Genomic DNA, 13,014 nt, shown 5'->3' with positions numbered 1-13,014 from the left:
GTCCAGTCCGGTCCAGGCACCACAGGCACCAGCGCCAGTAACACGTACCACAACCTTGGGATCGTGGAGGCTGGAGCTATATTAAGTTAGTGACCATAACCGATAAAAATATCCATGGTGGTCGTCATGACTGGGGAAGAAAGGGAGTGAGGCTTCGCTTCCTGAATCTCACAATTCCACTCTTTGTCTGAGACACCTCCCAATCTCACGCTCTGTGTCTTCGTCTTTGTTGAACCCCCCTTTTTTTTTTATTTCTCTGATGCAGGCCTCGACTCTCATGACTGGCATCGCCCTTGTACAACAGACACTTCCAAATCCAGCTCATACCTATCGCTGCCCAAAACTTAAACATGAGTGTCACCGTGTCTCTGAATTGTGCACCCGAGCCTATCGAAGCTCTATGCCCCCCACCGTAACGGAAAGGGGTTGAAAGGGGACTATCATGCCTCCCTGTCTCGATAAACAGCATCATGACAAGAGGCGAAATTCATCGTGAAGCGCATTAGCGTGCGAAGCGCTTGGCCCAGGGCTTCTCGGCGCTGGTGGATCTGACACCTGCAGGCTGGGATGTGCCCCCATCTGGGTTGCATCTCTGCTGCAGGAACTGATGCACCTGCTCGAGTAGTAAACTTGTCGAATGCTGAAGCTCTACACCATCTCGCCTTGATGCAGTCACGCGTAAGTACATCGGCGCCCTAGCCGCCGCAGCAGACGATTCCTGCCAGTCCTGATATCCTGAACACGGATGGATGGACGGATGGGCCCGACACTGATTAGTGGTCGCATCAGAAACATGACCATCCAGTGACGTCGCGATACTCTGTTTCGATAACAGCCTTGGTGTGATCAATCAGGGACTGCCAAGGGATGTTTCTTTTTGCGCCTTGCTTGGCTGTACAAGGCCCCGACTGATTCAGTGAAGCGTCGTGTTATCGTCATGAGTCACATGGATGATTTCGCCCTGTGAGACCGAAACAGAAACAGAGGATGCAAATGCATATTTGTAATCCGTCAGATTTACTGCTGATATCCATACGTAGTTGAAGGGTCAACGTGATGCAAATCCTCATGGATGGACCCTGCTATTTCGATTCTGCTCATCCATATCTGGCATTGCAGCCTCCCCAGTTTCCAAATGGAGATGCGAGATGTGACAACCCAGAAACAGATCAAGGATGGGGTCATTCAGGCGGGCCGGCCCCATTGACCAATGACAGGCTCCTTAGCTTGACCCTCCAAGCTACCTAGGTACCTATGACGCTTTTTTTCAGAAGCACACACTGCAGTCCAGAGCCTTTAGCCGCTAAACGGACACGTCGCAGCTTAACGTTAGAGAGGCCAACAACCCCAGAGCAGACGGAAGCTTCATCCATCCAACGACAACCTCGCTCGCATCCATTCACACTGCCTCACACGACGTGCCAACCACACCCATCGACGTCACATCTCTAACGAAACCAGGCTTCTCATTGACCTCAACACCGTTGTGACCTCCATTAACCTCATCAATCCCCCGCCCCGCATCTGTCCCGACCGCCACCATGAAGGCCGCCCTCCTCCTCTCCGCCCTCGCCTCTGCCGCCGTTGGCGTTGTCGCCGAGGACCTCAAGATTGACGTTACTCTGCCTGTCGTCTGCGACCGCAAGACACAGAAGGGTGACCGGGTCCAAATGCACTACCGTGGCACCCTTAAGGATTCGGGGAAACAATTCGACGCCAGTAGGTTCCTCCGCCTTGCATTTACATCAATGATCATCAAAAAGCACATGCTAATTCGGACACAAGGCTACGACCGTGGCACTCCTCTTGACTTCGTCGTTGGCTCTGGTCAGGTCATCAGGGGGTAAGCTTCATTTCTGCGATGTATACAAACTCGAGGCTAACAGTTCCGCAGATGGGACGAGGGTCTTCTTGACATGTGTATTGGCGAGAAACGGTACGTAAAGCATACAGCTACAGCCAGGACAATTCTTTACTGACCCTTGACTTAGACTTTTGACTATTCCGCCTGAGTACGGCTACGGCCAGCGAGCCATTGGCCCTATTCCTGCCGGTTCTACCCTGGGTTCGTTATTCCCACCAGCCCCTCCCGCTTCATATTCACCGCCTAACACTACAAACCTGCAGTTTTCGAGACAGAGCTCGTTGGAATTCAAGGCGTCCCCAAGCCCGAGAAGATCGAGACAAAGGTTGTCGAGGGTGCCGAGACTGCCGCCGAAGCTATCAGTGAGGCTGTTGAGTCTGCCGCATCTGCCACCAAGAATGTTGCTGGTAAGGTTGCTCAGGCTGTCGTCGATGCTGCTGGTGCCGCCAAGACCATCATTGCAGACACTGATGACGCTCCTGAGCACGAGGAGCTGTAAAGATTCTATGTCTTCAATGATCTACTTGGTGCATAACGTATCAACCCATACCACACCATATTCTGTCTTAGACGCAGCCATAAGAAGCTGGATAACAAAACCCGGATCCTGTCAACGTCGTGTGCTATCCGCTCGGGACTGAGCCCCACGCTGGCCCTCTGTGACATGTTGGTTGCATGTGCATAATCGCGCTGTGGGAGGGTCTACTGTCTGTCTCGGGCAATAGGATTTGTCTCGTAAATCTCGACGTCATTGTACGATATCCTCGTCTTGTTCTTGCGTTGGCTTCGCCTCTGGCGGCCGCATATATTGATGTCCTCTAACTTTCTGTTACATCAAAGGATGTTGATGATGAGCGGATATATGCAGGTATGGCCGCCCGAGTCATGCGGATGCACTTGGTGATGTCTTCAGCATGTCTGATCTTTCACTACTGAATTGAATATCTCGATGAACTGCAGGCTTTAAAGGTGGTTTGTTTATTATTGAGAGGCGGCGGGTCTTGCTTCTGGTCTTATTGCCATGGTTTCCTGCTTTTGAGTCACTTGTAAAATCCTTGAGCTCATTTTGGATGTAAACTTTGATCACTTGCAGGTGGGGTGTTGATAAATCTATCTCGTATCTAGCGGTGTAGGTCAATAACTGCCCACTGCGTCATTTTTTCTGTTCTATCCTGATGATGTTCGATCATGAGTAGATTATTGAAGATTGTATGTCATCTTAGATGTCAGGCGCGCGATATCGTAACGGCTGGAGCCGCTAGGACTACGATGTCGTCGGGGTGAGCGACGAACCAGATATGAATGCCACTATTTTAAATTCTCCTGCGTTACTTTGATATACTTACCGGTCAATCAGCCTGGTGTAATCAGTGAAGAGCCCACCATCCTTGATTTACCAGTACAATGTTGGAGGCTTGTCAGATTGTGTTCGATAGTGTAGGGTAGGCACAACTCTAACACGAGGTTTCATGACGAAGAGTATCATGAAACACTAGAAGCAAGGATCTGGCACGAGCTCCCTAGGCTTCCTCAATAAATCGATCCGACTTCGGTCCTCAAATGTCTAGGATGTCATGCTCTTTATTCCACGTGATGTGTCTGGAACCTCACCGCCGTGACGCTGGCAAATCGTTATCCACATAGACTTTCCATTTCGAAACAATGGTGATGCGTTGTGTAACAACGCATTAATCTTTGGGCAAATCGTAACAATGAGCAACACTAGAATAGTCAATGTATAATTGGCTAATGAGTGCTCTAATATCCCATTAACGCACGTCGCCTGACAAGATGAGACATTGATCGTATATCAATTGTAATTCGATTTGGCGTTTGTTCCTCACGAGAAGGTGTTATATAGGATGTAGGCTCAGCCACGAGCTGCAAGGGTCAATCCATGAAAGGGGAACAACTGGATAGGGAGCGGAGGTTAAATTAAACATTATGATTACGTGACGACTAATCTCAAGAAGAAGGAATGATTGAGAACAGTGCTATGTGACAAGCAAATACCTTTGTAGCCAAAAAGATGGATGCTAACAGCACGAGCACATGCTTACCTGGGAACAGCGAAGCAAGACCGAAGTTGGCTGGCATTGAATCACGACCAAGTATATGTATGTGAAGCCCAAAGTAACAGCGTTCCATTACGACAAAACCAATGATATCCGCTGGCGGAACGGACCCGTTAGCCCGTTTTAATGCCCCGGGAACTAAGGCAATTAGAGAGTTTCCGCTGCGAGGGAGTCGGGAGGGACGGGATGAATAAGGAGATGACGGGCGGGAATGGCCAGAGACAAGCCCGAATCTAAACCTTAAATGGAGCATCAATTGTACTTCATCAGGTAATTGAGGCTTAGACGCAAGTGTTTCTAGCCAGACTTGAGGATGATTGATGGGTATTCAAACATTGGCTCCCTCTCTGTCCGTAGCCTTGACCATTCTATGATCCTCAACCTTGTAAATACCGTCTCTTTGTACCCGGTCACCTTGTGCTCACCGTTTCAATTGGGACGCGGTAAGCTTTTAGCGCCCGCTAAACTTTTGAATTTGGTGGTACCCGGCGCTTTCGTTGCACAGGATGGATCCAACTTCCAAGGGGCGTAACATTTTCGATTGATGCACTGCCAGTTGGCACCTTTCACTATCATCACCATCTCCCGAGTCAAACAGTTTCTTTGTCCCTTTTTCGGCATTGTCTCTCCTTCCTCGCGCCCGCGCCGTCTAACCAATCCTGTTTACTTTCTTTCCTTGCATCTGCCGTCTTCCGTCTTAACCTTATCTGCTAGCGAAAGCTACCTATTTCTTTCTTTCGACTCTCTCTTTCACTCAACACTCACTCACTCACTCACTTACTTGTGTATTCGTCGTTACCGCGATTTCGTCACAGAATCGTCTCCTCTAGTGATCGAAATGTCATATATCTTCAAATAACGACACCGGACTAAAGAAACAAGCTTTTCTGAGGCTCCGCAGCTATTGCTTGGGAGCTGACCCTTTCAGCTGGGGTACATAAATCTTGGCATCCCAAACCCAGCGCAACCATCACGATGCTCGATTCTATCACATCCCGCTGGAAAGATCTTCGCGAGGAGCATCCGCGCTTTGATGCAGTCGTTACGCAGGCCGGGAGGCTGGTACCGCCCATCAATTTCATCACCATTCACTACGCCTATTTCATCTTCGGATCCCTCTTCTTCTCGCTTATCTTCTGGCTATCCAGCGAGCCAAGCCAGAGTATCCCCTACGTCGACTGTCTGTTCCTGGTTGTGTCTTCTTTTTGCGATACAGGCCTCAATACCGTCAATCTTTCCGAAATCACAACATGGCAGCAGGTTCTGCTATATCTTCTTTTCATCATTGGAAGTGCTCTATGGGTTTCATTCTGGACGGTCATGGCACGAAAGCAGGCGTTTGAGAAGCGGTTTGAGGATATCGTTAGGACAGAACGAGAAGCGAGGAAACGGCGGGCTGCATTGAGACGCGCCAAACCACTTGGGAGATTCATCCCTTTCGCTAAAGCGAGGACAACACCTGTTTCAACCGAGACCTCTAACACCCTGACTGGTCTTGGAACAGTTCAGAGGACAGCAACTGAGAAGCCTTACCCAAACGACTTGTTCAAGACAACTGCTCCCATGCGACGCGCCGTTACTGCCCCTCCAGATGCCATTTCTGACTCAGACGACAACGATAGCAATACGACGCAGGTGGCAGCTCCTGTACGGAATGCTCCCATGACTCCAAACTCTGGCGACCATATCCAGTTCGCAGACAACTTGTCGCCCCGAAACGCCGGCAGAGACAGCGTGTCCATCTATCGACGGAACGAGAACGAGGAACCCAACAGACGACCTTCAACCTCAGACTCAGTCAACAGCGACGAATCAGAAGACTTTCTTCTGCACTGGAAGAAGATACTCGGGAGCCACAATACAAGCAAGAGAGGCCAATTCTACGATCTATCATCCGATGAACGTGAGGCTTTGGGTGGCTGTGAATACCGCGCGCTGAAGATCTTGGCCGTCACTGTTCCCCTTTACGCCTTCATGTGGCAGGCTGTATGTGGAATTGCACTGGGTGCCTGGATCAGCATCAACCGGCCGTCCGCGGCAACCGTCAATGCTATCAACCCCTGGTGGTGCGGAATCTTCTTGTCGTCTTCGGCATTTAATAATGCCGGCATGTCACTCAATGACGCAGGCATGGGTGCATTTCAGGATGCGTATTTCGTTCTAATCGTCGTTGGTATCCTTGTCCTTGCGGGGAATACGGGCTATCCACTGCTATTGAGGTTCTTTCTCTGGTGTAGTCTCAGGGTATTGCAACTAACCACTGACCCTAAAACTCTGGGGCCATGGAAAGAGACGATCGAGTTCATCCTCAAGTATCCCCGTCGAGTATACACGACACTCTTCCCGTCAGGCGCTACATGGTGGCTCTTCACCGTCATTGTTGCCATCAACACGATCGACTGGGTTGCTTTTGAAGTTTTGAATATCGGAAATGATGTTGTAGAAGCTATGCCAGTGTCTGACCGTATCATTGCTGGTTGGTTCCAAGCAATTGGTAAGTAAAAACTTTACCATCATGTGATTGCCTTACTGACACATTTTAAGCTGTTCGTGCTGCTGGTTTCGCGGTCGTTTCTATCTCAGGTCTCTATCCCGCTGTTCAATTGCTCTACATGATTATGATGTACATTTCCGTGTACCCTGTCTCGATTACAATGCGCCACTCCAATGTTTATGAGGAACGATCCCTTGGAATTTACGAGGATGACCCTCAAGTTTTGGAAGCAGAGAATGGAAACGGAAACGAAAATGGAAACCACCTTCTGCCCACGATCTCAGAGGAACCAGAAAAACCTGCACTGCGACGAAGAGTCACCGCTGCAGCTCAAAAGACGGTTAAGAAATCTATGACTTTCCATGGCGTTGGCGTGCGACCTCCACCCAAAGGTCCAGACGACAACTCTCGTATCTCCTTCATTGGACAGCAGATTCGTGGACAGCTTGCTCACGACATGTGGTGGCTTATCCTCCCGGTCATCGTTATCATGATCATCGAGACCGACCATTTCCTCCAACAGCCTCTTGCCTACAGTGTATTTAATGTGTTGTTTGAGGTCGTTTCGGCTTATGGTTGCGTTGGTTTGTCCATGGGCTTACCAGGAAAAAGCTACAGCATGGCTGGAGGCATGCACCGAGGTAGCAAGTTTGTGTTGTGCTTGGTGATCCTAAGAGGCCGACATCGAGGTCTCCCTGTTGCGCTTGACAAGGCTGTTAGATTGCCAGGAGAGAAGTTAGTACGCGAAGAGGAAGAAGACTCGAAGATTAGAAGGACGAAGACAATGAATAGGATAGCCAGCCGAGAGTCTAGAGTCATGTAAAGTTGCACATCGCATGTATATGAGCAAGGCGTTCACGGATCTGGAAACACGATAGATTTGGGTTTACCAACGGAAATATAAAACAACGTTGGATGAATGTTTAGACAATATTATACTATAGACCTATTTGCATCATTCACATCGAACTCATATCATTTCATTATCCAAAGAACAACTGTCTCTGCTTCGGATCAGGCACCTTCGGCCTCCCTCTCTTCTTCTCTGTCATCCGTGGCTTCTTGATTTCAGGCGTCGGGTCACGTTTTATTGACGGGCCATCTGCCTGTACAGCCTCACGAATTGTCTGCCTCGACAGGCAGAGGTCTATATGTTCATTGAACTGCCGCTCATCGGCCGCTTGCGGTCTGCTGCAGATGGGACAGTCCCACCACCGCTCTTCTGCAGCGTTCTCTTTTGTAGGATTAGGGGCGATCTCCTTGCCGTGTCTTCGGCCTGGTGATTGATCTGGAGTATCCTGGTTACAAGAAGAGCCCTCAAGCAAGCCATCTGGGTCGTCAAGTTGAAGATCAGCTCCTGGCCACTGTTCCCATTCTCTGTCACCATCACTCGCTTTTCTTTTCAGGGTTCCGTCTTGCGGGCGGTCCTCTGAGTCTGTCCTTCGGGGCCGAAAGCCGAAGAAGGCCATGGCATCAGGCCTTTTGGTACTGACGAGATGTGTGCATCTCAGACCCATCAATCGGAGTTTCATGCCGGGTATTTCTTGCTCCAACTTGGTGAGAATAGGTAGAGAGTAGTTGTACAGGTCGTCTGCAAGGCATATAGCTCTTGGTAGGACGACTTGCCGAGTGAAGACCTCGAATGTGTGAAGTTTGACTTTAAGACAGAGTGTACGGCCTTTACATTCAGCGCGCTTCATGTCCTGCTCCAACTCCTCCGCCGTTGCTCGTAATTTTTCTCTCAGCTGTGTAGGATCCGACATATCGCGGAATGTACTCTCAGTGCCAACGCTTTTGCGCTCATACTCTTCTGCTGGCTGAATTTTGGTTCGACCAAGACCTAAGTAGCATGTGAACAGGAACTCTGAGGTTTTGTCACCAAAAAGTGGGTTGAGATATTGTCGATGCTCGTAGAGATCACCACAAGTCTTGATGCCAATCTCTAGCAGTTCTCTCTCGAGGACTCTCCCTATACCATTGACTTTCCGGGTAGGTAGGTCGCGCATGAAGGCCATGATTGTTGGCCGATCGCTCGATAAGACGTATTGCCCATTGGGTTTGTTCACATTTGAACAGATCTTTGCGAGTTTTGCGTTAGCAGCAATGCCCGCAGAGACAGTGATATTTGTCTTCTCATGGACTTCTCGTCGCATCTGTTCAACAGCTTCCGCTGGGTCCATCTTGTGTTCGTGGCAGTATTCGGTGATATTTAAGTATGCCTCATCGATACTAGCGCTCTCGAACCGGGGGTCGTAGTTGACCAGCACCTCTCTCACCTCATGCGCTTTTGCATTGTATTTCTGAAAGTTTGGCTTTAGCAAGATCAAGCTTGGACATAATTTTTTCGCCACAAAGCCAGCCATGCCTGACCGGCAGCCGAACTTGCGCGCAACATAATTGCAAGTGGTCAAAACGCCGCCACCAACTGCGAAAGGGAGGTCCTTTATTTCCGGGCGATCAAGTTGCTCCACAGCTGCGTAGAATGCATCACAGTCCACATGGACGATATGCTGAGTGAGGTCGCGAGTGAGTTCAAGTTCAGCAATCAGACGGTCTGCATTGCGCAAGTCTCGAGTCAGATCCCTCTTCTCGAGTTGAGCCTTTCGCGCGATAATTTGTTCGATCTTCTGTGTGAGGACCTTGTCTCGTTCTTCTTCGCGATTGAAGAATTCGGATCCTTTGGAAGCGTTGTAGATGATTTCAGAAACCTTGGAAGTTGTGTTAGTGATGATTGGTCTGTGCCAGTGGCAAGGATGTGTACTTTTGTTTGATCAACCGTATCTTGTCCTGCTTTTAGCAGCGATGGTCCTAGAAGGGAATATTTGAGAGTTTTGAAAGCATCGTCCTCTGCAGTCTCAGGGGTGTCTCTGCTGACATGATTTGTTTCCTTTTCAGCTCCTGGAGGTTCCTCTGTTGACTGTAATGGAGGTTGCTCCTCCGCTTGATCAGTTGAGCTCATCTCAAGGGGACAATAGCGTTGTCTTCATAGCATATACTGCGACTATTGAAGGCATCGTGAAGCCAGCCTGATGTCGTCGCGTCTCGGGCATGTGAGGAGAAGGATGACGTGCCGGGGAACCCCTCAACATCCTGGACGCGTTCGAAAAATACACGAGGTCATGTGACTCTCCAGGGACCTCCGACTCGGTTTTAGGTGCTTTTAGTGCTGTCTTGGTTAGTGGGGGCCGCTATTTTGGTAGTGGGACGGCTCTAACGACACCAAGGGTCCTCTGAACTCAATTGGCCAAAGAATGTGCTTCCCCTCCCCAAGAACAGGCGTTTAAGCGCCGACATGGACAACTTACATGCATTATGTCGTCCGTTGGAAACACAGAAGTTGATCAGTCGACGAGTCAAATGCCGCCCAGCTCTGAAATGAGGGTTGGACTCTGAAGAGGAGGGTACAAAAGGTGAACAGGCCGCACATTTTCTTTCTGTCACGAATCACTTGATTATTTCCCCTACAGGTCTGTATCGTCTTCTTTTAGGTGAGCTCCCAGAGGAGAGGAACCTTTAATATGGCTGCGCGACCAGGAGAAGAGAATGTTGCGACACTGTAAGTTGCGACGGCTAAATGCGCTGGGAAGATGTCCCAATTTGCTGACAGGCCGTCAATGAAGCTTCGCAGACATTCATTACTTCTATGGCCCCGATACTGTGAAACCCAGACATCACAGGTTTGATAAGGGCTCGTATGTCTATCTTTTTGAGAATGCCAACGAGCGCCGCTGTCGCATCGAAATTGCCAACCAGCCAGGCACCGAGGATCAGGATGCTTTCGAAGGATGTAAGACTCGACATGATGAGGTCGCGCATAGCTGAGAGTGGACCATACTGATAAGCCAACCTGTAGACCTCGATCAGACACACGTCCGGTACTCCTACAAGCAACAATGCAGCGTCACTCTGACCGGACCTGAAGCTGTCGCGGACCAAAACGAATGGCACCTACCAACTTTTGATCCTCAGAATCAAAACAAGTACCACTATAAGCTTCACTCACTTGACATCTACTTCTGGACCCAGGCAGATGCGCTCCAGTTTGTTAATGGCGTACGAAGAGTTGCTCCGCCTTCACATGTGGAAGTCCTAGATGAGCCTGGCCCGCCCCCTCAACCTGCGCCTATGAGCTCTGTGGTTCAACAGTTGGAGAACGTTGCCATCTCAGATCCTCAATATGGCTCAGCCAACGCTCCGAGCTTTGCGCCTCCTCCCAACGTCCCCGCTCCGCCTCCGGCCCCGCCCTCCGAGGCACCGGCCAACTTTGCTCCGATGGCCTATAACCCGGCCGCTCCAGCAGCACCGGAGACGATTCAGCACCGAGAAAAGACGCCGCCTCCGGATGAGGATCCTCTCAACCCGCTGGCTGTCGCTGTCGCGTATGACTACCACAAGCAGCCTTTCACACCGGGTATGCCTCCGCCATCGCAATTCCCTCCGGGAGGTGTGACAAGCCCCGGACTTCCTCCTCCTCAGTTCGGCCAGCATCCTGGATTACAAAGAGCCGCTACAATGCCTGCTCAAGCATTGGGAAGTCCATACGGTGCAACATTTCCAGGTTCACCTGGATTTGTATCTCCCCCGCCTCCTCCACAAACTCAACCTCCAGCCCAGGCTCAACTCCACTCGCAACCAACACCACCAGCTTCCAACCCGGGACTTCCTCCACCACCTCCCGGAGGCTTCACGCAGTACAACTATACACACCAAGAGCAACAGGCGCCAACTCAGCCAGGTGCAGAATATTCAGTCCATCAGCAAGTCTACCGTCCAACGCAGACAGAATTGGCCAATTCCGAGATCTACTCATTTGCGCCTAAGACAAAGGAGCCACGAGGCAAACTCGAGGAAAATGCAGGACGATTAGAGCGTGGCGTAACGGGTATGCTAAAGAAGTTTGAGAAGAAGTTTGGATAAATAACATGTGACTTATGCAAACTTGGTTGGAGCGGGAGTTCAAGGTTGTTTTATTCTCACATGCTAATTTTATATAGCATCACCATTCATTTTAATCTCATCATCAAGATGATCAAGCCTTTACCTTTAAGTAGCTGCTGTCTTGTACTGCCTGAATGACCGATAACAGCCCTCTTATAGAGGTCGCGCTATTTAAATACTGCTAATTAAAGTTGAAAGCTCGATAATCTCTTCAGAGGTAAAAAATGAGATTTTGCAAAACGATACTACTAGTTAGGTCTCGACTTCTTATCGAGAGGGCCCCGCGGATACTGTATAGCTGTCTCTGAACCGACTCTAATGCCAACAGCCCGGAGAAGATCTCAAAGGCTTGTGTTTCGAGATCCCGCTTGTTGGATAAGGGGGAAACGCGAAAAAGGTCTCACTGTATGGCTGAATGTAAGACGACTAAAGAAGAAGTAGTGGCGTGAAGAAAGGCTGGTGGTTCTCACGGGAAACCCCGACAATGTGCATTGCTTAAGAGAAGACATATGACAACCCTTGCAAAGCCACTAGAGTGAACATTCCATAATAGTCTTAGAAGAACACGTTGTAGCCAGAGCTTTTAAGAAGGCAGATGATAATAACCAGACTACCGACAGCTCATCAATGGATCGTTAATCCGACCTCATGGACGAAGATTAGACAAAGGGAATGATTATTGCATCAGAAGAAATATTTGGATGCGGGAGGCTGAGCTTAGCAGGGGCCACCTCAGCCACGCCACATCCCTGGAAGGTCAGATTTAAGGCACAGGGCATTTCAGTAGCGTATTTTGATGATCTTTAGCGGCTGGAGAAGCTCTTTGATGAGGTTGCTCTTGAGAGCGAGCCTCGATGGCATGGAAGGTAACAAGAGAGCTCTGAGATGCGAAAGGGTGTTTGGAAACCGATTAAACTCTCATTACAATTACAATGAGGAGTCATCAAAGAAATTGAGCGGCAAAACAAGGGAACTGTCCCGCAGATCTGTAGTGATTGCGTAATGAACTGGGGCCCGTTGATGCTTATTCCTTGGGGATGAGGTTGTCGTTCAAGGATCGGGTGCAACACTGCGGTCGAGGAGTACAAGTTTGAGATATATGGCGGCAAGATAAGAGTTCGGGCCCGTTGTACACCAGCCACAACGCCTTGCCATTCCATCTGATCATCTTTGACAGGCGATTCAATACAACAGTCGATATGCTCTTCAGCGTCCAATGCTCTCAGCCTTCAAGACACACTTAAACTCTCAAGGGCAAGGTAAGCAGAGGCCACACCTTGGCCCTGTACCAAGTTACGTAGCCGCTTATGTACTGATGTCACCACCCTAACGGCCACTGACAAGTCAAGATCGTCAAGGAGCAGATGATAGGCGATGCAAGTTACGTTAGCCAATTCTTGATCTGACAGCAGAACAGAGCAGAGCAAACCAAGACGACACTGCTCCTTCGCTTACTCTGGTCAATGCTAACTCCAATTTCTCGTTTTTACTCTTCTTGTTACACTCGTAATCATATTACTTCCTCCCATTTTGTGCTTCCATCAGTGAAACACAGAGCGAGTATAAAGGGTAAAAGGTCCCGAAACACCCCTGCTAGAAGTCCAGGCCCAGGTCAATTTTCACATCCAGTCCAGCTCAGCCAA

General features: G+C 49.5%; 4 protein-coding genes across 4 annotated transcripts; 3 read left to right on the top strand and 1 right to left on the bottom strand.

The window, feature by feature from the left end:
• Positions 1-1,541: 1,541 nt before the first annotated feature.
• FTJAE_8481 (fkbp-type peptidyl-prolyl cis-trans isomerase) lies at positions 1,542-2,363 on the top strand (the record flags this gene model as incomplete). Its single annotated transcript, XM_037355302.1, has 5 exons — positions 1,542-1,719; positions 1,786-1,843; positions 1,895-1,936; positions 1,992-2,065; positions 2,128-2,363. The coding sequence occupies 5 exons, from the start codon at positions 1,542-1,544 to the stop codon at positions 2,361-2,363; spliced, it is 588 nt and encodes a 195-aa protein (XP_037204460.1).
• Positions 2,364-4,914: 2,551 nt separating this feature from the next.
• FTJAE_8480 (TRK1-potassium transporter I) lies at positions 4,915-7,256 on the top strand (the record flags this gene model as incomplete). Its single annotated transcript, XM_037355301.1, has 2 exons — positions 4,915-6,433; positions 6,484-7,256. The coding sequence occupies 2 exons, from the start codon at positions 4,915-4,917 to the stop codon at positions 7,254-7,256; spliced, it is 2,292 nt and encodes a 763-aa protein (XP_037204459.1).
• Positions 7,257-7,416: 160 nt separating this feature from the next.
• On the bottom strand, positions 7,417-9,392 carry FTJAE_8479 (DNA polymerase kappa subunit; the record flags this gene model as incomplete). The annotated part of the gene is made up of 2 exons (XM_037355299.1): positions 7,417-9,141; positions 9,195-9,392. 2 exons carry the CDS (start codon positions 9,390-9,392, stop codon positions 7,417-7,419), a joined length of 1,923 nt encoding a protein of 640 aa, XP_037204458.1.
• A 559-nt stretch (positions 9,393-9,951) lies between these two features.
• On the top strand, positions 9,952-11,350 carry FTJAE_8478 (uncharacterized protein; the record flags this gene model as incomplete). Its single annotated transcript, XM_037355298.1, has 3 exons — positions 9,952-9,989; positions 10,102-10,220; positions 10,287-11,350. 3 exons carry the CDS (start codon positions 9,952-9,954, stop codon positions 11,348-11,350), a joined length of 1,221 nt encoding a protein of 406 aa, XP_037204457.1.
• Positions 11,351-13,014: the final 1,664 nt, after the last annotated feature.

The sequence above is a fragment of the Fusarium tjaetaba genome (genome assembly GCF_013396195.1).
Source record: "Fusarium tjaetaba strain NRRL 66243 chromosome Unknown NRRL66243_c0000183, whole genome shotgun sequence".
Classification (NCBI taxonomy): Eukaryota; Fungi; Ascomycota; class Sordariomycetes; order Hypocreales; family Nectriaceae; genus Fusarium; species Fusarium tjaetaba.
The sequence above is the reverse complement of the archived record's forward strand: the minus strand, read 5'-3'. Positions and strand labels throughout refer to the sequence as shown.